Source organism: Staurois parvus, unplaced genomic scaffold (assembly GCF_062004578.1).
Source record: "Staurois parvus isolate SC_StPar_1 unplaced genomic scaffold, SC_StPar_1.0 ptg000885l, whole genome shotgun sequence".
NCBI classification, from domain to species: domain Eukaryota; kingdom Metazoa; phylum Chordata; class Amphibia; order Anura; family Ranidae; genus Staurois; species Staurois parvus.
The window spans coordinates 518829-544376 of NW_028318681.1; the positions used below are offsets into that span (position 1 = coordinate 518829).

Below are 25548 nucleotides of genomic sequence, written 5' to 3' on the forward strand. Positions count from 1 at the left end.
AACATGCTCATCTAAAGGGATGTCTGAGTTCTGGTCTTTAATTCAGGCTCATCACTCGTCATCAGTTACGCTCATCACTTACGCTTTGCTGTCATTGCCTCAAAATGGGGGCTACAAAGGGAAATTTTGAGAGAGCACAATGAATTGTAGACACAGGCATAAAGGAAATTAATGCAGATGGGGATCTCTAAGGTTTATGGTATTTATGGTTTATTATTGGTTTAGCTGTAACATAAAGGTCAGTTATGTACGCTGTTTTTTCCATAGGAAGCTTGAAAAACATTTTGAAATCCAGAGAAAAGATTATGAAAAACAGATAAAGCATCTGAAGGAGGAGATTGAGACCCTGAAAGGAAAAAACAAAAAACTAGTGAAAGAGGTAGAGGTACAGACAGCCCATAATGATGAACTTAAACTGCAAGTAGCTCAGCTGTCTAGCCAGGCTAAGGTAAGAAACGGTCAAGTCCTTGCTGCTGTCAGTCTTTGGGAGTGATTTACTAAGGCAAATAGGCTGTTCAGTTTGCATGGAAAGTTCCCCTATGGCTTAATGAATGTGGTGAAAACTCATTTGCAAAAAATACCTAATCATGGGCAAAAAAAATAAATAAAATGTATTTATGCTTGCTCATGATTGGATGATTGAAGTCAGCAGAGATTCACCTCATTTCACTAAGCTAAGGGAAAATTCCCACGTGAGGTGACCAGCTTATTTGCCTTTAGTAAATCAAACCCTTTGTGTTACACGCTGCTTACTGTGTGCACCAAATGGATGTATGGAATTGCTATCTATCTATAATGTTCCAGACAGAGTTCCAAACACATACACACACCCACCTTGTTGTTCTGTGTTAAAGCAACCCTGTAGCAATCAATATATATATATAAATATAATATATGTGTAATATCTATCTATCTATCTATATATATACCAATCAGCCATAACATTATGACCTCCCACCATACCCCATCAAGGCATGGATTCCATTAGACCTCTGAAGGTGTGCTGTGGTATCTGGCACCAAGCTGTCAGTAGCCATTACAATTTGGCCTTTGTCAAAATTGTTAAAATCCTTACGCTTTTCCATTTTTTCTGCATTCAACACATCAACGTCAGAGATAACATGTTCACCTAATACTTTAACTGTCGGTGGTCATAATGTTATTGCTGATTGGTGTGTGTGTGTAAAAGAATAGCATTTCTACCTATTTGTTTTACCACTGGTGAACTGAGTGTTCGTTCTCCTGCAGAACTGGAAGGTTTGGTAGAATCTTCAGTATCCACTACTACTCAGCATACTAGATGCCTGTGGCCCTTGCTGCGCACTGTGGCTCCACCTGCCAGCCACTATGTTCCTAGTGTGTCTTGTGCAGTATTGGCGAAGTGGCAATCAGCTGGAACCACAACATGTGGAACCACAGTGCACAATGTTGTCATCAAAAACACCCAGGCATGTTGAATGCTAAGGATTCTACTGGACCTTCTATCTCTGCAAGAGAACACAGATTCAATTCACAGGAGCTGGCACTATAAGTAGTAGTACTGTCCTTTTCACTGGCCTCTTTAACATGGGTGGCAGTGTTAACCTAAAGAGTGAGATTTTTTGCAGCCAGTTGGGATTTTGGCTGTTAATACTGTGCTGCAACCTCCGTATCAATTACAGAGATGGAATGGTCTTGCCTTTTGAGACTGGGGTGCAAAGGTTTCCAAGGAGACACAAAGGGGGTCCCCTCGTGAACTACCACTGAGCCACTTGGGTAAAATAAGCTGCCAGGTAGTACTTATGGAGAAAGGAAAGGCCTAGGCTTCCTTGAAGCTTGGGTCTATATAAGATTGTTTAGCCATTTGAAGAAAGGTACCATTCAAGACAAAATGTAAAACTGGAAGCCAGCAGGACGGAATAGGTATAGGCAAGACTCGGGATAGGCAAAGAAATTTGCGTAACAACATCATCTTCACAGCCATGATCCTACCTTGTGAGAGTTGCTTTAAACACTTTTTTATGTTGATTCAGTACAATTAAGTCCTTGAACAGAGGAAAATGCATTGTTGGAAACATTAGAGTTTTGTTTCCATCTATAAACAATAAAGATATTTGAAACGCCTAGATTATGTGGTCAGTGCAGTCATGGATTCTTTGTGAAATCCTGTCACATTTGCAGGCATGTAGATGGGTGACAAAGCATAGATAAGATCTTGAAATGAGAATTAATGTAATCTCATTACATGCCCTATCACACAGCTGATCAGAACTGGCCCTTTACCTGGGTGAATGAATTTGAAGGACATTTCCACCTGTAAAAAATGTTGGTGTTTATGCCTTTTGTCTGTATTAACTCTAACACTTTCTAAAGCAAATCCACACTATGTAATGACCAATTACAAATTGCACGTTCACTGGTGTTGGCAAAGACAGAAAATGCACACCTACACCTGCCTATTCCAGGAAGAACCAGTGAGCATGAGGAATGTTACAGAACTGCCCCACATTGCTCTCAGGCATCGTAGGTATTGTCCATGTGCATCAGAAAATTTCCTCTGGCAACATCAGTTAATCAGCAATAGAGTTTTATTATATAATCAGCTTGTTGGGTGAAGGAGCCTCCCTTCCCTTGGATGACCTGTTTCCATGTTTGAATGATAATTACTTGTTAATGTAAGATTCATCACTTGTCTATGGTAGATGTCATATGTATGGTCAGCAAGTGTGCACTGTTTTCAGGTCAGATTTATAGTTCAGGTTAATAGAAGGTTGACAGTTTCCTAGCTTACGTTTGTGCATGTTCAGAAAGGCTATGCAAAATTGCAGCAATTCATAGCAACCAATTGGATGTCCCCAGGACCCCATCATTATTATTATTATTATACAGGATTTATATAGCGCAAACAGTTTGCTCAGCGCTTTACAAATTAAAGGGAGACAAGACAGCAACAATACAGTTCAATACAAGAGGGTTAGGAGGGCCCTGCTCCTTGGAGCTTACAATCTAAGAGGAAGGGGATGGTGGTACAAAAGGTAATAACTGTGGGGGATGGACTGGTAGAAGGAATAGAAGAGTCCGTTAATAGCTGAAGGCAGGATAGGCTTCCCTGAAGGTTTTCAGAGAGCTCCTAAAAGTGGGCAGAGTAGGCGATAGTCTGATAGATTGAGGTAGAGAGTTCCAAAGGATGGGGGAGGCTCTGGAGAAGTCCTGGAGATGAGCATGGGAGGAGGAGACAAGGGAGCTAGAGAGCAGGAGGTCGTGGGAGGAGCAAAGAGTATGGTTTCGGTGATATTTGGAGACAAGATTGGTGATGTAATTTGGAGCAGAGTTATAAATGGCTTTATATGTGATTGTGTCAAGGATCCGGATATGACCAGAGATGTGTGGACTGATACGGAATAGCAGACTGCAGGAATGATGTAATAATATAATTTATTAAGAGCTGACAACAATATACAGAAATGCACCGTGCAACCAAAACCAAACCTTCAACTAATAACTAGATGCTCAGGAACACAGGCGTAGACAGAGCTGGAGAAGTAGAATGGTCAGGCAGGCCGGGTCAGGATCAATTGGGCGGATAAGGTACAAAAGTAGCAGGCAGGAGAATGGTCAGGAATAGCCGGGGTCGGTGCAGGCGGAGTTCTATCAGAGTCAGAGTCAAGCAGGGGGATCAGGCAGGTAGACAACAGGATGCAGATACAGGGGCTCATGGGAAAACACCAAGGCACTGATTGCAGGCCTGGTCCTGATTAAATACACCTCCTGCAATCAGCCTCCAGTGATGGCTTGATTGCAGGAGTGAGATCCTGGCTGCTGAAAGCACCCGCTGGCAAGCACCGGTACTGCAGCCCACACAGCAGGTGAGCCACAGCACCACCAGCGGTGAGTCCTTTCCTGACAGATTGTTAATGTTTTGAATTTTATTGGTTGGGCAATGGGAAGCCGGTGGAGGGACTGGCAGAGTACTAGTACTCTCAAATACACAGACTGTGTTATCTGAGCAAAGACAGAGACCCATTCAAATTCAGAGATAACAATCACTATAGGAGCTAGAAACTGAAGGTTTTGAAGTCTTAAACTTCAGCACAGATGCTTTTGCCTGTTTTACCAATATACTGTATAATTCTGAATTGGTCATGTTGTTTCACACCAAGTTTTCACTGCTGTAAGATCTCTGCTTGAAACTGTAGGGGTTATCAGTGCTGATTAGGTAAGTACAGGGGGAGGAATTCAATAAAACAGTTATGGGGTGGTATGACCACTTTAAAACGCCCTGCACTTATTTCAGTAAAGCTTTCCGAGAGACACCAGTGCTCAGAGAGGAGAATTTTGTGTTGGCAAGCTGTTGTGGATTTAACAGCTATCTGCACAGGGCTCCCTGGTTGCTATGAAGTTGGTGGCCGGTGGCATCATAGCAATTACTATCCCAGCCTCATTCATCTGCTAGCTAGGAGATTCCCAGGACGACAAGTGAGAGTCAACAAAGGGGCAGGGATGCTGGCTGATGTCATTACCCAAATATGGCAAAGGCCATATCGGAACATTGATGTCAGTCAGCATCCCCACCTCCTTGTTTACGTTCAGGAGTTGGCTTGGGAATTCTCCATCCAGATGAATGAGGCCGGTGATAGGTCAATGATTGCTATGACATTGTCCGCTGCACAGTTGACAGTGCATTGGTTAGCAAGGGAAAGACAGAATGTCCACAGTATAAACACACCAAACTCAGTGCTGTGCTCCTACATGCAACAGATTCATGTACCTACCATTTGTCATGCAAAGAATTATTGGAATTTTAAAGAGTATCTATAACATTCTTTGTGAATTCCGTTGAGAGTGTTAGACGCTAACGTGGGGGTATGAGTAGGTGAATGGTTCATTATGATTAGGCTTTGTAGCAAAGGTTTGGATAGGGTGAAGCTCACCTGTAGGGAGAGCTTGGAGCCTGGAGGTGGGCATTTAGTGTTAAAGTGACACTAAACTGTGGTTTAAAAAACTATTCAAGTATGTATTTTTAACGCAAAGAAGTACCTTCTATTGCATTAAGTCTTCTCCAATTTTTTTTGTTTGCTGCTGTGATCCAACTTCCTGTTAGAGTGTGGCTATGTTAGTTCTCCATGGTCTCATTGTATGAAGGATTGTAGCCACCCTCTCTTACTCCCTCCCAAGATCACCTAAAACTATGGTCTAGGGCAGTGGTGGGCAACCTTTTTTTTCAACTGAGCCAAATCTCGCCAAAACCATGATTGAAATTTATTTTGAGAGCCACATTTTTAAAACTGAAAATACATCTCCCATATAGTAATTCATCCCCCATAGTAATTCATCCCCCATATAGTAATTCATCCCCCATAGTGTAATTCATCCCCCATAGTAATTCATCCCCCATAGTAATTCATCCCCCATATAGTAATTCATCCCCCATATAGTAATTCATCCTCCATATAGTAATTCATCCCCCATAGTAATTCATCCCCCATATAGTAATTCATCCCCCATAGCAATTCATCCCCCGTATAGTATTTCATCCCTCGTATAGTATTTCATCCCCCGTATAGTATTTCATCCCCCGTATAGTATTTCATCCCCCATATAGTATTTCATCCCCCATATAGTATTTCATCCCTCATATAGTATTTCATCCCCCATATAGTAATTCATCCCTCATATAGTATTTCATCCCTCATATAGTATTTCATCCCCCCATATAGTATTTCATCCCTCATATAGTATTTCATCCCCCCATATAGTATTTCATCCCTCATATAGTATTTCATCCCTCATATAGTAATTCATCCCTCATATAGTATTTCATCCCCCCATATAGTAATTCATCCCTCATATAGTATTTCATCCCCCCATATAGTATTTCATCCCCCCATATAGTATTTCATCCCTCATATAGTAATTCATCCCTCATATAGTATTTCATCCCCCCATATAGTATTTCATCCCCCCATATAGTATTTCATCCCCCCATATAGTATTTCATCCCTCATATAGTAATTCATCCCTCATATAGTATTTCATCCCTCATATAGTATTTCATCCCTCATATAGTATTTCATCCCCCATATAGTATTTCATCCCCCCATATAGTATTTCATCCCCTCATATAGTATTTCATCCCTCATATAGTATTTCATCCCCCCATATAGTATTTCATCCCTCATACAGTAATTCATCCCTCATATAGTAATTCATCCCCCATATAGTATTTCATCCCTCATATAGTATTTCATCCCCCCATATAGTATTTCATCCCTCATATAGTAATTCATCCCCCCATATAGTATTTCATCCCCCCATATAGTATTTCATCCCCCCATATAGTATTTCATCCCTCATATAGTAATTCATCCCTGATATAGTAATTCATCCCCCATATAGTATTTCATCCCCCCATATAGTATTTCATCCCTCATAAAGTAATTCATCCCTCATATAGTATTTCATCCCCCACAGTACTATTCCCCCCCCCCCCTTCTAGTAAGCCAAGTCCCCCGTGTCAATTCACTTACCTTTTGCGTTCCTCTCGCTGTCTTCCCGCGCCGTTCGGGTCTTCAGGGCGGACTGTGAGAGGAGCCTAGCTCCCCTCCCCTCACGTTCGGCACGCTGCCCCGCCTACACACATCCTGACAGCCACATCCGCAAGCCGGATTAAAAGGTCCGCGCGGACTTTTGGGGCTGCCAACCGAGAGGAGGCAGGGGAGCGGCCGACCGAGAGGAGGGAGGGGAGCAGGCGCCCGGCACACAGAAGAGCCGCATTAGACTGGGTAAAGAGCCGCATGTGGCTCGCGAGCCGCGGCTTGCCGACCACTGGTCTAGGGTACACTGCACACATTTTATTCACACTTGTTTCTGGTGACAAAAACCAACAGACATCTTTTTAAAGTTCGCTGCATCTACGGAGCTGACACATTCTTACATTTGCTGTAATCATGTAATATATTGAGCAATTTGATTTGAATCACCTTGGAAGTTTTGACCACTAATTTCCTTATCCCAAAGTAAAGATCATTATGAAACAAGCTACTTTATGCCATGCTCATCAGGAAACAAATTGCATTAGTGACTTCAGTATGTACAGACTCTGTTATTGCATAGTATTCAAAAAGCTGAATGGGGTATTTATTTCCTTTTAGTTTAGTTACATGGGTAAATTGAACAAAAAAGAAACCAAAAATGAAAAAAGGCAAAAAAGAGCATTATAAAGAGGGTGAAAAGCATTATAAATCATGGTCCAATTTGCTGTAACAGTAAATAGGTTCCTGCGGGATCCCCAAAGGCAATCAGATTATTTTGGGCAGCACAGTGGCTAAATGGTTAGCACTACCGCCGGGCACTACTAGGGTTGTTGGTTCAAATCCCAACCATGGCACCACCTGCCTGGAGTTTGCATGTTCTCCCTGTGCCTGCGTGGGTTTCCTCCGGGTACTCTGGTTTCCTCCCAGACTCCAAAGACATGCTGGTAAGTTAACTGGATCCTGTCTAAATTGGTCCTAGTATGTGTGTGTATGTATGAATGAAAGTTAGGGACCTTAGATTGTACACCCCTTGAGGGTTGAGGACTGATATGAATTTACAATATATATGTAAAGCTCTGCGTAAATTGATGGCGCTATATAAGTACCTGAAATAAATATTTTATTAATTACAGGTATTTATATAGCACAAATTTATTTACACAGAGCTTTACATTTACAATATATTGCACATTCACATCAATCCCTGGCCTCAAGGAGCTTACAATCTAAGGACCCTAACTCACATTCATACATAGATATACTAGGGCCAGTTTAGACAAGAGCCAATTAACCTACCAGAATGTGCACTAAAGAAACCTACGCAATCACAGGGAAAACATGCAAACTCCATGAAGGTAGTGCCATGCTTGGGATTTGAATGGATGACCCTGGTACTGCCAGGCAAAAGTACTTACCACTTAAGAAAAAAAAAAGAATGTTATTGTTAAATGTTGATGGTTATATATATATATGCTAAAAAAAAGTTGCATAAGACATGGAAAGTGTTGAGAGAATGGGGAATAATCGAACCATGATTGCCAGACTGAAATAAACTTGTCATGGGTCTCCTTCAAGATGGCAGTCAGTATTTCATTGATGAATGTGCCCTAGATTTAACCTCTTTAAAATTAGGGGATGAAGATTTCCACAGGTGGGCAATGGTTGTTTGGTGGCTATAAAAATATGTGTAATAAGAATACGACCATATTGCTGGATGTCATTTACTGATTTGTTAAGAAGGGCCTATCATGGGTCGGTGCGATAACTGACCTGTAATACCAAGTTAATCATTAAATGAATAAATTGGGTGCCGCGATCTATTAATTGTTTAAAATTGTGATACACCAAACATATATTAATCTAACATAAGTTTAGAATTTTCACCATAAATGTGCATAAATACAGTTTGTGCAACTGATTTAAAATATGTAAAAAAATGGATGAGTGAATAAATGAATATACTGATATATATAACTAGCAAATAGTAATAAATAAAACACAGATGATAAACAATGATGATAAACAGTGACTGTGTGCTAATAACGCCACTGAATGGTGGCTATGAAGTGAGGGAAGTGAAACAGTCCAATGGAGGAGTGCTCTTAAGATCCAGGATGATCCTCAGACGTCCAATATTAGGAACCGTCAGGTGATAAAAATGTAAAGATTGCGCACTCACCAGATACGCAATCTTTATGCGCATTTGTGTATAATATCACTGGACCTCCTGTGTCATCATCCTGGTCTGGTCAGATCTGGTCAGCATATCCTTCATGGCCTGGTACCCGGATAGATGCAGCTTTTCTGTGGATCTGGCCGGTTCCCACCAGAACTCAAATAAATAGAAAGGGCCACATAGTGTAATATCCTAAGGTATCTTTATTATAGGCACAGGATAGCAGGAAATCCAACATACAAAAAATTGTACTGACCCAGATGCAAATCAAAGATGGCCGCCGGGGCCCCTCGTGGCGCCGGCGGTGAGGCGCCCGACCTGCTGTAGCTTTCACTGACGCGTTTCGAGCGAAGGCTCGTACTCAAAGGGGTGCACCCCTATGAGTACGAGCCTTTGCTCGAAACGCGTCAGTGAAAGCTACAGCAGGTCGGGCGCCTCACCGCCGGCGTCACGAGGGGCCCCGGCGGCCATCTTTGATTTGCATCTGGGTCAGTACAATTTTTTGTATGTTGGATTTCCTGCTATCCTGTGCCTATAATAAAGATACCTTAGGATATTACACTATGTGGCCCTTTCTATTTATTTGAGTTCTGGTGGGAACCGGCCAGATCCACAGAAAAGCTGCATCTATCCGGGTACCAGGCCATGAAGGATATGCTGACCAGATCTGACCAGACCAGGATGATGACACAGGAGGTCCAGTGATATTATACACAAATGCGCATAAAGATTGCGTATCTGGTGAGTGCGCAATCTTTACATTTTTATCACCTGACGGTTCCTAATATTGGACGTCTGAGGATCATCCTGGATCTTAAGAGCACTCCTCCATTGGACTGTTTCACTTCCCTCACTTCATAGCCACCATTCAGTGGTGTTATTAGCACACAGTCACTGTTTATCATCATTGTTTATCATCTGTGTTTTATTTATTACCATTTTCTAGTTATATAGCGCTGCACCCCCCTTTTTACATTTATGTCTTTGAAGGTTTGATACGGTGCCTTTTTTGGTGTACAGCTGCTGTTCATCATTATATCCATTCAAGCGCTCACTTATTTTTGCTTTTCTTGAATATACTGATATATATTCACAAGTATAAACATGCAAACATGACCGTAGAGATAAAATGTTCCAATCGTGACCTTTTTTATATATAAATAGGGTCCCTCATGCAATAATGCAAAGGTAAACTCCATGCAAGTTCAACAGGAAAATGGTTTCAATATACTCTCCTCAGAAACAGCCTATGATTATATAGCTGAGATGGTATATAATAGGAACTGCACTGTGAGCCTTTATAAGTAACGAAATCTCTCCTTCCTCAAAGCACTCCTTAGTCCAGTTCTCCTCGTATGGATCATAAGGGAAAGAAAGAGAGATATATAGTGTCTTATCCGGGATAAAAGACTTTATTGTGCGTAGGTAATGCACTCACATAATAATAAAATCAATTGCGCTTGTCATGTGTATAACCGCGGATAGCGGTGAGACCAGCCTCGTAGGTGTGCTCGCGCACACTGTCAATACTCGCCGTGTCTAGGATCGGATGCGTGGTGACGTCACTGCCCCTCCCCAACGCGTTGCGCTACAGGGACTCGTAGCTTCGTCTGGGGGATGTAGTATCCTGTAGTATACTTGCATGGAGTTTACCTTTGCATTATTGCATGAGGGACCCTATTTATATATATATAGAGGTCACGATTGGAACATTTTGTCTCTACGGTCGTGTTTGCATGTTTATACTTGTGAATATATATCAGTATATTCATTTATTCACTCATCCATTTTTTTATATATTTTAAATCAGTTGCACAAACTGTATTTATGCACATTTATGGTGAAAATTCTAAACTTATGTTAGATTAATATACAGTTGCAAGAAAAAGTATGTGAACCCCTTGGGATTACGTGGAGTTTTGCATGAATTGGGCATAAAATGTGCTCTGAACGTCATCTAAGTCACAACAATAGAAGAACACAGTCTGCTGCACATAATACTACACAAACATTAGATGTTGCCATGGTTTAATTGCACATAACATGTAAACATTCACAGTGCAGGGAGGAAAAAGTATGTGAGTCCCTAGCTTAATGACTTCTCCCAGAGCTAATTGGAGCCAGGAGTGAGCCAACCTTGACTCCAATCAGTGTGATGATATTGGATGTGTTGCTGACAGCTGTCCTGCCCTTAAAAAACACACACCTGTTTTGGGTTTATTGGTTTCAAGAAGCACTGTCTGATGTGAACCATGCCTCGCAGAAAAGAGCTCTCAGAAGACCTACGATCAAGAATTGTTGACTTGCATGAAGCTGGAAAGGGTTACAAAAGTATCTCCAAAAGGCTTGATGTTCATGTGTCCACGGTAAGACAGACTGTCTACAAATGGAGAAAGTTTAGCACTGTTGCTACTCTCCCTAGGCGCGGTCGTCCTGTAAAAATGACTGCAAGAGCACAGCGCAGAATGCTGCATGAGGTAAAGAAGAATCCCAGAGTGTCAGCTAAAGACCTACAGAAATCTCTGGCACATGCTAACATTTTTGTTGACACATCTACAATAAGGAAAACATTAAACAAGAATGGAGTACATGGGAGGACACCACGGAGGAAGCCATTGCTGTCCAAAAAGAATATTGCAGCACGTTTGAAGTTTGCAAAAGAGCACCTGGATGTTCCACAGCACTACTGGCAAAATATACTGTGGACAGATGAATCCAAGATTGAGCTGTTTGGGAAGAACACACAACACTGTGTGGTGAAAAAAAGGCACAGCACACCAACATCAAAACCTCATCCCCACTGTAAAACATGGCGGAGGGAGCATCATGGTTTGGGGCTGCTTTGCTGCCTCAGGGCCTAGATGGATTGTTGTCATTGATGGGAAAATGAATTCCAGAGTTTATCAAGACATTTTGCAGGAAAACGTACGACCATCTGTCCGCCAACTGAAGCTCTGCAGAGGATGGGTGATGCAACAGGACAATGACCCAAAGCATACAAGTAATTCAACAAAACAATGGCTGCAACAGCACAGAATACGCCTTTTGGAGTGGCCCAGTCAGAGTCCTGACCTCAACCCGATTGAAATGCTGTGGCATGACCTTAAGAGAGCGATTCACACCAGACATCCCAAGAATATTGCTACACTGAAACAGTTTTGTGAAGAGGAGTGGTCCAAAATTACTCCAGATCGTTGTGCAGGTCTGATCTGCAACTACAGGAAACGTTTGGTTGAGGTTATTGCTGCCAAAGGAGGGTCAACCAGTTATTAAGTCCAAAGGTTCACATACTTTTTCCTCCCTGCACTGTGAATGTTTACATGTTATGTGTAATTAAACCATGGCAACATCTAATGTTTGTGTAGTATTATGTTCAGCAGACTGTGTTCTTCTATTGTTGTGACTTAGATGACGTTCAGAGCACATTTTATGCCCAATTCATGCAAAACTCCACGTAATCCCAAGGGGTTCACATACTTTTTCTTGCAACTGTATGTTTGTTGTATCACAATTTTAAACAATTAATAGAGCGCGGCACCCAATTTATTCATTTATTGTTCCTGTTGCTGGCGCACATCACGTGAGGGTGAGCAAGGGAGCCTGCAACATATTATATTGTTTATATATACACATATATGCACTCTCCAGTGGCTCACAAGTAAATTTACACTACCAAGTTAATCATTGTATAGACCCTTACCCACAAAGGACACACCTTTGGGCAGGACCACCATATGTGATCATCAACGGTATTTCATATAAAAACTATTTTAGCCTTTTTCAAGGCAATGTTTTAGCAGTTGTGAGTCTACCTTATGCCTTTGTGGTGACCTTAAAGTGAACAACATTATTGTATGGACATGCAGTACATTGTATATTTCCCTATTAGAATTTTGGTTTTGAATTTTTTTTACAGTGTATTTTGTAACATTATTATACTAAAATTATTAGACTAATGATCATAATATTAGAAAGCAGAAGGATATAAAAGTGTCACCCATGAAACCCCAGGTTAGAACATATCTGGTGGACAAATCTTGTTACCAAATTTCTCTGTGACACTAAGTGAACAAAATCTGTTTATCCACATATATGATTCAGTAGATGTTTGTTCTTTATATTGAATGTTTAGTTAAAAAAAACTATATATTTCATTATGAAAAAAGGTTATGTTGACTTTGATATTTTTTAGCACACTCAGCTCATGTCCTAGTCTCTATATCTTGCCTGACTCTATCTGCTCTCTTTTTGTCATGCATCATGACTGCACAGTCTCCAAGACTTCATTAAGAAGATTCTTAATGCCGTATGTAATACAAATATATGACTACAGTTAGTGCATGTTCTGAAAATCTAATGTGCCATGATGTACACTCTATATTTTCCTCCACAGAAAATACCAGAGTTTCAATCACAGGTTGAACTTCTTGAAACCCAGGTGAAGGAGACTAACAACCAGGCCCAATTACAGAAGCAGGAAATGCGGGGTAAGATACAATATTCTGCAAATCTCCTTGTTGAGTCCAGAACAAATTCTGTGTTTTATCACTTCTGTTAGCTGTAAGGGCTCATGTACACGGGGCGTTTGGAAAACTCTTCTGAATGCTGGAAACTGACTGCTAGAAAACGTAGGTAAAAAATGTCGCGTTTGCATACCGCGTTTATGCACGTTTGCGTTTAGAAGCGTTTTTAAAAGATAACCTCAGGAGACTCTCCCAGATGCCCAGAATGCACTGAAAAATAGTAAATAATTAACTATTTCAGATATTTTGAGGGAAATAGAGAGAGCAGAAGCAGAGAGAGCAGTATTTGTTGAGATGACCTGCCTTTTCTGGTTGTATTCACTATGGATCCCATCATGAGCATAATGCAGCACGTTCTACTATTTTTTCCTTCACCCGAAACCTGGAACTGACTGCACTGGTGTACTAGGTCCATTTGAATATATGGAAAACACTTTGCATGCATTTCTGATGATGAAAAAAGGCTCTGGACAGCATCTAGATATGGACCTGTCATAAAACGCATCCAAACACAAATGCTTGCTTACATGCGTTTACAAGCATTTGGCGTTTGAAACGCCGGTAAAATCTACTCCTGAATGCGATTTTGGTGCTTTCAAAAAAATGACTGTAAACTCAACTGCCTGTAAATGACTGTAAACAACTATGTGTATATGGACACATAGGAAAACATAAAGGAGAGTTCGGGGGCTGCTGAAAAAAACGCTCAACAGCTCCTGAACGTACGTTTAGCAGCTGCAGTTTACATGGGCCCTAACACTTTGTGATGGGGAGGTGGATATTTGGCAGAGCATGTGCACATTACATTTTAGATATTGGATTATTCTTTGTTCCAAATACATTTTCAATATTCATATTTATAATATCTTACCCATAATTTGGAATGGAAGACTTAACCATGCAGCACTGCCTGGGTCATACTAAAACCCTCCTACTTCTAAACAGCCAGTGTCTGCACTTTGCTTTTTCCACACTGATAAACCTTACAGAAAACCTATATGTTTGCCATCATCTACGTACTTAAAGTGGAACTAAACTGCAAACTGCAAACTTTATTTAATTAATGTCTTTCTATTTAAAGCAAACCCACCCATCCATCCATGTCTCCATGCTTTTTTTTTGTTGAGAAATTGCTTTGAAATACTCCACCATGACACTTCTAACTGTGGCCATCTTGAGTAAGGGCAGATGATTCATGTTGCACTTGCTTCCTGGAATCCATCTTCTCTTAGCTCAGGCATGCAAGCAGGAAGGTGTGCTCAGCTGTTAAAGCCCCTCCTCCAGATTAAAGGAAAAAAATGCCAAGAAAGACTAAAGTATGACATCATTTTGGCTTAGGCCAGGAAGCAACTGAAGAGATGCAAAAGTTTAAAACAAGTAAATATAATTTACCTCCCTATCTATTTACTAATGCTAGGAGACTATCAATTAAAATAGTTAATGCTGATTGAGAAAGTTTAATTATGCTTTAAAGTGGAAGATAAGGCTTATTATAACTATTCTTAAAAACATTCTCTCCCCACCACCTCCTACCTATCCTGCATACCCTGTAGAAAAAAAGATCTGTGTACTTACCTTTTTTTTTTTTAAATCCGGTCCTATCACATGATGCAGCATCTCCAGCTCCCCTGTGCCAGTGAACAGCTACTGCAGGGGAGAGCAGGGAGTGCCAACAATGGATAGGCTATTAGAGTTAATGGGTGATGTCACAGCACTGGGAATTCACAGCTGTTGCTGATAGCTCTCTCACACAGGAGACCCAGAGCTACTGGATCACGTGACCGGACCAGATTAAAAAAGGTACTTTAAAGCCCAACTCTAGAAACGTGAAATTTCCCCTTGCAGTGGGGCTGCACCTGCACTGCAATGGTTAATTGCTTCTTTGTGTCTAGGGGATTTATTAAAGAGGATTTACCTAATCTTCTGATCCTTTGCACTGCTAGATTGGTCCTCAGTGTCTTCTCCCCTGCACTCCAGCAATCTAAGGTCTTGACATCAAGACCAATGCAGGATCCATAGTCCTGCAGTGGACATGATGATGCCAAGGGGTAGTATGGGGGTGCTCTATCTGGCAGGGAAGTGAAGGATCAGGTAAGTAAAGCGCTTTTCCTCTCCTAGACTAAACCAGCAATTAACCCATGCAGTCCCTTTGCAAGGGATGATGTTCAGATTTCCCAGAGTTGAGCCTTAAAGTATATGTAAACCCTAACAATCACCTTCTCCTATTTGCTCATTTTTGTTATGTTAAATATACCATTAATAGCATTTTGTCATATCTGCTCAAAAAAATAACCTTTTGATCTTTACAGAAATTCAGAGCTGTCCTGTGTTCTGCTTACTCTGCCTGTTCTAGATCTCAAGAAGTCTAATCGGCCCTCTCAGTTCTTATATTGGATTACAAATCAAGTTAACCCCTTTTTGGAGATATGGATAGGTGGAGGGGTCCTGTGGTTTACCAAAAGACGACTAGGCTGGGCTGATAAAGCACGGGGAATGGTGCATGTATTGCAGAATTGTACTGCATATGTTTGGTTTTTTTATTTTACCTTAAGATACATTTTATCTTGTTACAGAAAAAATGTCTGAAATGGCCAAACAGCTTCTGGACAGTTTTGAAGTTGAGGATGTTAAAAACAGGTATTAAAAATGATACTAACTGTATCAATAATTTTCGTTTGACTAGTAGTGCAACCATGGGCTTCCAGTAATGCATTAATCTGAGAGCTTGTGTCACACCTAGTGCCCTTGTTTAGTGTATGCGGTGCCCTTGTATACTGATGTGGGGCGGTTTTCCATCACTGTGGGTGCAGCACAGTGTATTCATAGTTTTGGTGCAAGTTAGCTGCGCTTTGCCATAAACTTCTATTATAACCTGCAGCTTCTGAAGGTGCACCAAAACTGCAGGACATATTAAGTCTAAGGCAAGGCGAAGCTAACTCACACCAAAACTGCAGGTACACTGCTCTGCACCTACAGTGGGGTAAAATGCACTGCATCAGTGTGACAGCACCCTGAGGGAATTGTCCACTGAACCATTCACATCATCCACTATCACTTTCAGCTGAGTTCTTTTACAGTTTGGATGAAATGTTGATGGGATTTTGTTTCAATGGGAATGTTGTCAATTTAAAGTGTTACTAAACCCAGGCCCCTGCATTCAATATATCTGGTCTCCCACAGTACACAGAACATGGAAATGCAATTATTTTAGTAAATATAAACTGCTAAATACCTTTTCTCATCAGCAGTTAGAGCAGTCTTGTGACATCTATCAGTGTTCAGCAAAGCACTGGTTAAAGTTTGTAGGAAGAGTTTTCTCTAGGAGGATGCAGAACCCCTGACCTTGACTGGACAGTGCTGATTGGCCCTGTGCTGATCACATGCACTCTCCCAAGAGAAAAAAATCCTCTCTAGCAATACACACCAAACTGAGCATGTGCAGTGTCTCGACACAATATGTCTTATCAGGAGATAAGAGGGAGACACTGGAAGAAGGGGAGGCTCAGAGAAGTCAGGATCAAACATCCTTTTTACACAATGCAGAGGATTAACCCCACAGTGAGTATAACAAGCATGCTTTACTGCATATACAGACTGATTTTACTGTTGTGGGTTTAGTAACACTTTAGGTCATGTTTGTGTGCAAAGTTGCGCACGTTCCCACAACACAAAAACATTTATCTTTCAGGCGTGCAGCAGCGCCATTATTTCTTAAAAGCACCCCAACAGACATTGCTAATGTGCATGCCAGAATGTATGGTACCAATGTACCACATGTTTTGGTACAGGGTGATTTTTAACAAAAAGGTGGATACACTTCCTTTGTGTGATTTTACATGTAAAGCAGCCCATTGGAGTGAATGGGACACCCTAAACACAATAAAACACTCCTTTATTTCACCAATATAGGTGTGAACAGAGCATAAGGCTACATCCACAAATACCAAAGGATGGTTGGAACTCCAGCTAATCTCTGCTTTAGAACTTTGAAAAATATTATTGTACCACAATGTGCCCAAAATTGAAATATCCATTTTTGGTGGATGGAGAAGTCTGGCCATAGAGTAGGAGTTAAGCATACATTTGCAATAGGTATTGTATATTGACAGGGTGAATGATATTAAATTGTTGAATATCTTTTAGAGTACATTTTAGAGTAAGCTTCAGAAACAAAACTATATTGTGCCTCAAAGTTGGAACTATCCTGACATTTCGGCAAACAATTTCCAGAAGTTCAATAAAACCAAGGTTAATGAAATCAGATAGAAAGTTGACAGAAAAGCTATGGCTTTTTGCATGTGTCATGTTAAAGACTGCAGTTTGTTGTCCCCAAAACATGTTAAAAAGATTTCAGCTAAAAAGACGAAATAATGAATATTCTCCCACAACTTTTGTGATGTAAGCAGTCCCAGTCGGCTGCATCCTGCCTTCTTTACATCTTTATGAGGACTCTTTAACTCCTTCATTGGGGAAAAATGCAGCCCCTTGCATCAGTCTTTCTCTTCTGACTTTACCCAAGCAAAAGGAAGTCATTGGGCACTCCCGCATATTAAGCATTATTGTTGGGCTTGTCAACTTACATTAGTAATGGACAAAAATCTGCATGCAACCCTGAAAGATTAGGTACCTTTGAAGCTTTTGTTTACTTTCTTGACAGTGTCCCATGGCTTAACCCAAAAGACAGTCAGCAAAGACTTGACTGTACATCCACTTATTGGAGCCACCATTTATAGCTTCTTTTATATATACAGTTGCAAGAAAACGTATGTGAACCCCTTGGGATTACGTGGAGTTTTGCATGAATTGGGCATAAAATGTGCTCTGAACGTCATCTAAGTCACAACAATAGAAAAACACAGTCTGCTGAACATAATACTACACAAACATTAGATGTTGCCATGGTTTAATTGCACATAACATGTAAACATTCACAGTGCAGGGAGGAAAAAGCATGTGAGGCCCTAGCTTAATGACTTCTCCCAGAGCTAATTGGAGCCAGGAGTGAGCCAACCTTGACTCCAATCAGTGTGATGATATTGGATGTGTTGCTGACAGCTGTCCTGCCCTTAAAAAACACACACCTGTTTTGGGTTTACTGGTTTCAAGAAGCACTGTCTGATGTGAACCATGCCTCGCAGAAAAGAGCTCTCAGAAGACCTACGATCAAGAATTGTTGACTTGCATGAAGCTGGAAAGGGTTACAAAAGTATCTCCAAAAGCCTTGATGTTCATGTCTCCATGGTAAGACAGACTGTCTACAAATGGAGAAAGTTTAGCACTGTTGCTACTCTCCCTAGGCGTGGTCGTCCTGTAAAAATGACTGCAAGAGCACAGCGCAGAATGCTGCATGAGGTAAAGAAGAATCCCAGAGTGTCAGCTAAAGACCTACAGAAATCTCTGGCACATGCTAACATTTTTGTTGAGACATCTACAATAAGGAAAACATTAAACAAGAATAGAGTACATGGGAGGACACCACGGAGGAAGCCATTGCTGTCCAAAAAGAATATTGCAGCACGTTTGAAGTTTGCAAAAGAGCACCTGGATGTTCCACAGCACTACTGGCAAAATATACTGTGGACAGATGAAACCAAGATTGAGTTGTTTGGGAAGAACACACAACACTATGTGTGGAGAAAAAAAGCCACAGCACACCAACATCAAAACCTCATCCCCACTGTGAAACATGGCGGAGGGAGCATCATGGTTTGGAGCTACTTTGCTGCCTCAGGGCCTGGACGGATTGTTGTCATTGATGGGAAAATTAATTCCAGGGTTTATCAAGACATTTTGCAGGAAACTGTACGACCATCTGTCCACCAACTGAAGCTCCGCAGAGGATGGGTGATGCAACAGGACAATGACCCAAAGCATACAAGTAATTCAACAAAACAATGGCTGCAACAGCAGAGAATACGCCTTCTGGAGTGGCCCAGTCAGAGTCCTGACCTCAACCCGATTGAAATGCTGTGGCATGACCTTAAGAGAGTGATTCACACCAGACATCCCAAGAATATTGCTACACTGAAACAGTTTTGTGAAGAGGAGTGGTCCAAAATTACTCCGGATTGTTGTGCAGGTCTGATCTGCAACTACAGGAAACGTTTGGTTGAGGTTATTGCTGCCAAAGGAAGGTCAACCAGTTATTAAGTCCAAAGGTTCACATACTTTTTCCTCCCTGCACTGTGAATGTTTACATGTTATGTGCAATTAAACCATGGCAACATCTAATGTTTGTGTAGTATTATGTTCAGCAGACTGTGTTCTTCTATTGTTGTGACTTAGATGACATTCAGAGCACATTTTATGCCCAATTCATGCAAAACTCCATGTAATCCCAGGGGGTTCACATACTTTTTCTTGCAACTGTGTGTGTGTGTAAAAATATTAACAAATAAACTATTTCCTTATATAGCGTCATTCTAAAAAAATCCCCACCCTCCCATTTCCTCCCCCTCTTCCCCAATCTACCCCCCAAGTTTTTCTCTTTGTTTCCTTCATCTCTCCGCTCCTCATCTTTTTCGTTCCCTCTCACAGCACCCTTCTCCTTCTTCCTTTCTTGTCTATTCTCTATTTTTCCAATTTCAGCTCTTTTGTTTATTCTTTGAATTGCTCTTTAAACTTATCCCATTTCTGCCACTTTTCTCTGAATCTCTCCATTCTATCTTCTTCCAAGTGGTAGAGTTCCTCCATTTTGTACACATAGTCAACTCTACTTATCCAATCTTTTGTTTTTGTTGCTTCCTATTCCTGTCAAAATTTAGGTATTAATTCCTTTGCCGCATTTATCAATTGAAATATCGACTTTTTATATTTTTTACTGTAGTCTCAGTTTTATGGAATAAGCGTGTGCCTGGCTCTTTCGGGACATCAACCCCCGTTTTCTTCTGAATTTGATAAATTATTTCTCCCCAATACTCCTGAATTTTGTGGCACTCCCACCATATACAGTGAGAAACAAAAGTATTTGAACACCCTGCGATTTTGCAAGTTCTCCCACTTAAAAATCATGAAGGGGTCTGAAATTCACATTGTTGGTGCATTCCCACTCTGAGAGACAGAATTTCAAAACAAAATTCAGGAAATCACATTGTATGATTTTTAAAGAATTTATTTGTCTTGCACTGCTGAACATAAGTATTTGAACACCTTAGAAAATCAGTGTTAATATTTGGTACAGAAGCCTTTGTTTGCAATTACAGAGGTCAAACATTTCCTGTAGTTCTTGACCAGGTTTGCACACACTGCAACAGGGATTTTGGCCCACTCCTCCATACAGATCTCCTCTAGATCTGTCAGGTTTCAGGGCTGTCGCTGAGCAACATGGAGTTTCAGCTCCCTCCAAAGATGTTCTATTGGATTTAGGTCTGGAGACTGGCTAGGCCACTCCAGAACCTTGATATGCTTCTTACGGAGCCACTCTTTGGTTATCCTGGCTGTGTGCTTCAGGTCGTTGTCATGTTGGAAGACCCAGCCACGACCCATCTTCAATGCTCTGACTGAGGGAAGGAGGTTGTTGCTCAAAATCTCACAATAAATGGCCCCATTTATCCTCTACTTAATACAGTGCAGTCGTCCTGTCCCTTCGCAGAAAAGCACCCCCAAAGCATGATGTTACCACCCCCGTGCTTCACAGTAGGGATGGTGTTCTTGGGATGCAACTCATCCTTTTTTTTTCCTCCAAACACGACGAGTGAGGTTTAGACCAAAAAGTTCTACTTTGGTCTCATCTGACCACATGACTTTCTCCCATGCCTCCTCTGGATCATCCAGATGGTCATTGGCAAACTTCAGACGGGCCTGGACATGTGATGACTTGAGCAGGGGAACCTTCCGTGCAATGCATGATTTGAAACCATGACGGCGTAGTGTTCTACCGACAGTGACCTTTGAAACTGTGGTCCCAGCTCTCTTCATGTCATTGACCATCTCCTCCCTTGTAGTTCTGGGCTGATTCCTCACCATTCTTATCATCAGTGATACCCCACGAGGTGAGATCTTGCATGGAGCCCCAGTCCAAGGGAGACTGACAGTCGTCTTTAGCTTCTTCCATTTTCTAACAATTGCTCCAACAGTTGATCTATTTTCACCAAGCTGCTTGGCAATTGCCTCGTAGCCCTTTCCAGCCTTGTGGAGGTCCACAATTTTGTCTCTGGTGTCTTTTGACAGCTCTTTGGTCTTGCCCATGGTAGTAGTTGGTGTCTGACTGACTGTGGGGTGGACAGGTGTCTTTAAAGAGCTCAGACAGGTGCTACTAAGTTAGATTAATGAGTGGAGTAGAGGTGGACTTTTTAAAGGCACAGTAACAGGTCTTTGAGAGCCAGAATTCTTGCTGTTTCTTAGGTGTTCAAATACTTATGTTCAGCAGTGCAAGACAAATAAATTCTTTAAAAATCATACAATGTGATTTCCTGAATATTGTTTTTAAATTCTGTCTCTCAGAGTGGGAATGCACCTACAATGTGAATTTCAGACCCCTCCGTGATTTCTAAGTGGGCGAACTTGCAAAATTGCAGGGTGTTCAAATACTTCTGTTTCTCACTGTATGTACCATTGTGCCCTTCGTCCCACATCCTGTCCAATATAAAAGTGATTTATTTATTTGATGCTTATGTGCCACACTTGGTGTAATATACCACCTAGCCAAACATTTGTAGTTCATTTCTACCACCCTCATATCTACCGCTCCATGTGCTAATCTAAATATTGTATTTTTCTGTTGCTCATCAAACAATATTCCAAGTTCCCTTTCCCATTTCTCCATGTACAAAAGAGGGGTAACTTCTGTGACCGAGAGGTACCATGTTTCCATGTTTTATTTATATTAAATAGTTGTTCTAATGAATTTAAATCCGTCATTGGTCTTAAGGGCTTAGGAACTTTACAACAAAATGTTTTAACTGAAGATATCTTCACTCATTTAACGTAAAGAACAACTCCTTTTTTTATAACTGCTGAAAGGAGCAAATTCCCCCCCCCCCCCCCCATCCATTATATCCTTTAACTGTGCATTCCCTTTTCTTATCCATTTGCCTGAAATATTTTCATTCACTGGAGGGAGGAAATCTATATCTACCAATGGCATCAACATAGAATTAAACTCCCATCCCATTTGTCTGTGAATCATATCCCAAACCCTAATTGCATTTTGTGTATAAGTGCTTGTACCTTCTTCTAACATACGGTATTCATGTGGAATCCATACTATCCAATTGTGTCCCAATTAATGCGTTTTCTATATTCACCAAACTTTTCCTTACTGCATTATATGTCCAATCAAAAATACATGAAATTACACTGAATAATAATGTCTCTTAAGATCAGGCACACCTAACCCCCCTTCTCCTTGTCCTTACATAACACTTCATAGCTTATTCTCGTTTTTTTTTGTTTCCTCAAATATATCTCAGTATCATTTTTTAAATGATTTAAAATAGGCTCCCAGCATATGGAATTTATATAGAATTTTCTGGACAATTATTTTTATCAAATTTATTCGTCCTATCCAGGAAAGTGGCCCTATCGATAATCTTCTAAATTTCTCCATTATCTCATTTATTAGTGGGATATAGTTTATTTTATATAAGTTCTTTAAGGACAAGGTCAATTTTATCCCCACATATTTTCACTCTCTTTCTCTCCATAGGAAGGGAATTTCTTTTTGCAGAATTTTTATTTTCCATTATCGGGACGCTAACATTTAAAATCTCTGATTTTACTGGGTTAATTTTTAAATATGACATCTCTCCATATATTTCATTATTTTCATTAAATTAGGTAATGTCAACCTAGGGTTAGCCACGTAAAACAGCATATCATCCGCATACACTGCCACTTTGTGTTCTATATCCCCTATCCGGACCCCTTTTATATCTACACTGTTTCTTACTGTTGCCAAGAGGGGTTCTAAGGATAGAGCAAACAACAGAGGTGAAAGCAAACACCCCTGCCTTGTCCTGTTATACATCCTGAAAAACTCTGATAATGAACCATTGAACTTTATTGCAGGTGAGGGTTGGCTATAGAGCTTTCCTATCCAGTCTCTCATCTTGGGACCAATTCCCAAAATCTCCAGTGTGTCTAACATAAAGCCCCAATCTACCCTATCAAAAGCCTTCTCTGCATCGATTGACAGGATCAGTACAGGGTTTTTTCTCTCTTGGTTTTCTGTATAAAGAGTAATGATCTTAACCCATTATCTCTTCCCTCCCTCCCGGGAACAAATCCCACTTGATCCAGATGAATCCACTCAGGCATTAGGTCTTTCAACCTCATTGCCAGGACCTTTGCAAATAATTTAGTATCCGTATTTAACAGTCAGAGCGGTAACTAGCACATTGGGTCCCATCTTTTCCCTCTTTTTGTATAAGCATAATATATGCTTGCAATGATTCCTCTCTCATTTTATTCAGAGAGGAATCATAATTTTAATCATAATTAATGCATTCATATATACACTCAGTTTAGGGACTAATTGTTCTTTACATTTTTTATAATATCTCACTGTATACCTGTCAGGCCCCTGGCTCTTCCCAGGAGCTGTCCCCTTCAATGGCCCTTGGATTTTCTGCTGCGTTATCTGTTTTTGTAAATGTTTTTACCGCTTGGGAGATCATTTATAGCTTCTGTATGGTCTGTTCAGCGTTCTTCCTCCAGCATCAGTACCAAGCTTCGTGACACCTCTATGACACAACCTAGATTTTTCCACTCTTATAGAGAACACTGGACTCATCCCATGGTGGTGGCTTCTTTTAAAAAGCGTCTTTTTTGAGACTGCTTGACCTAACCAACCATTCCAAAGCTGAACCATTTCTTATCTGGTCTTATCAGAACAGGCATTTCTTTGTTATGAGTATAGTTATGAGAGAACCAACACTGCTCAGGTCTGTTTGTTTTTTCAGTATCCCAGCACAGCACCTTATTTCTACAGATTATGCTTACATGACTGCTGACCTTGCAAAGCATGATAGATTGACCTAGGCATCCATTTCTTTGATGACAACTGCATTTCTATAAAAACCACCATTCATAAATGATCCCTGAATGTCAATGTCCAAGAAAACAGCTACAAGCTTCATACAAGGTGGTACACGACCCCCTACTTACTACACAAAAATCTCACCAACAGTTCCAAATCAATGCCAGTGATGTGAAACAAAGGAAGGGACATTTATACATGTTTGGTGGCTTTGCCCTATCCTTCAGCCATACTGGTTGAATGTACACTAAATCATCAGTATCTACCTATGCACTCAGGGATCTAGTTCAGGCATTCACTTACTTTACATACAAAGATGTACTCACCAACTAGTAATCTGTGGCAGAGACAAGGCCCATCTTTACCTTCCAGTCTTTTACATACTGAAGTCCATTCAGACCATTTTGGAGTGCAGATAGGAGACAGGTGAGCCCATTACCTCTGCCACAGCTTGGGAATCCCTAGGGGACTATCCCTCTAATACTACTCCACACTTGCGTTCTATAAATTTTTATTGTTTTTGTGATTACTGTGCCTTTCACGTGAGAAGTATATTTCCACATTCACCTCCTGTTTGTGACGTACTGTATAATGCTAATACTAGATTACATGGAACAATGTTCAATAAAATGGAATAACAAATGCATAACACTATCTATCTACATTCTGTACATGTAGACTTGCCCAAGAAGATTTAGGAAATATAAATGAAGATGGAGAACTTTGGTTTGCGTATGAAGGTTTGAAAAAAGCAACCAGGTGAGACATTCTTGGAACTTTAATGTAGTTTTCATAAAAATTGGCAGAAATGATGACTCCACTATATTGTGCAGTCAGTTTGCAATAGTACTGTCTATTTACTTAGAGCACCTACTGTACATGACTGTAACAGCAAGCCCCTGGAGGAGATGGACATTTTTCAATTTCCTTCTGCTATAAATACAGAGTATCTGTATTCACCTGACCAAGATCGATCGTGATAACTAGAAAATATCTTTTTACTGATCGTTTGCCAAACATACAGTATCATTGGATATATGTGGGGGCAGGGTCAAGCTTGACTTTTGAAATAGTCAAACTCTGCATATAATTTTAGTGCTCCGGATCTACTTAGGGCCTTAAAATTATGTTTTTAAGAAAGTATTCTCTGCCAATGGATTTTCTAATCATATGCTCATTTAGAAACGCCAAGTTTGTGAAAGGTGTATTTAACCCCCCCTGGCGGTATTCCCGAGTGTAGCTCGGGGTAAACTTTCAGTACTAAAAGCGATAACCCTGAGCTACACTCGGGAATACACTGCAGCGTTGCTCAGGGATTCCCTCTTCCGCTTACCTTGTCCTTCGCTCCTGCGATGTCCC

General features: G+C 40.8%; 1 protein-coding gene across 1 annotated transcript in view; it reads left to right on the top strand.

Annotated features, from left to right (window-relative positions):
- The window catches only part of LOC149442470 (unconventional myosin-Vc-like), a 204812-nt gene that overhangs the window by 138451 nt on the left and 40813 nt on the right, over positions 1-25548 (top strand). Inside the window, exons 25-28 of the mRNA XM_089656077.1 lie at positions 268-448; positions 13082-13175; positions 15785-15848; positions 24868-24948. Of these exons, the coding sequence (XP_089512203.1) occupies positions 268-448; positions 13082-13175; positions 15785-15848; positions 24868-24948 (420 nt within the window). The remainder of the gene's footprint in view (positions 1-267; positions 449-13081; positions 13176-15784; positions 15849-24867; positions 24949-25548) is intronic.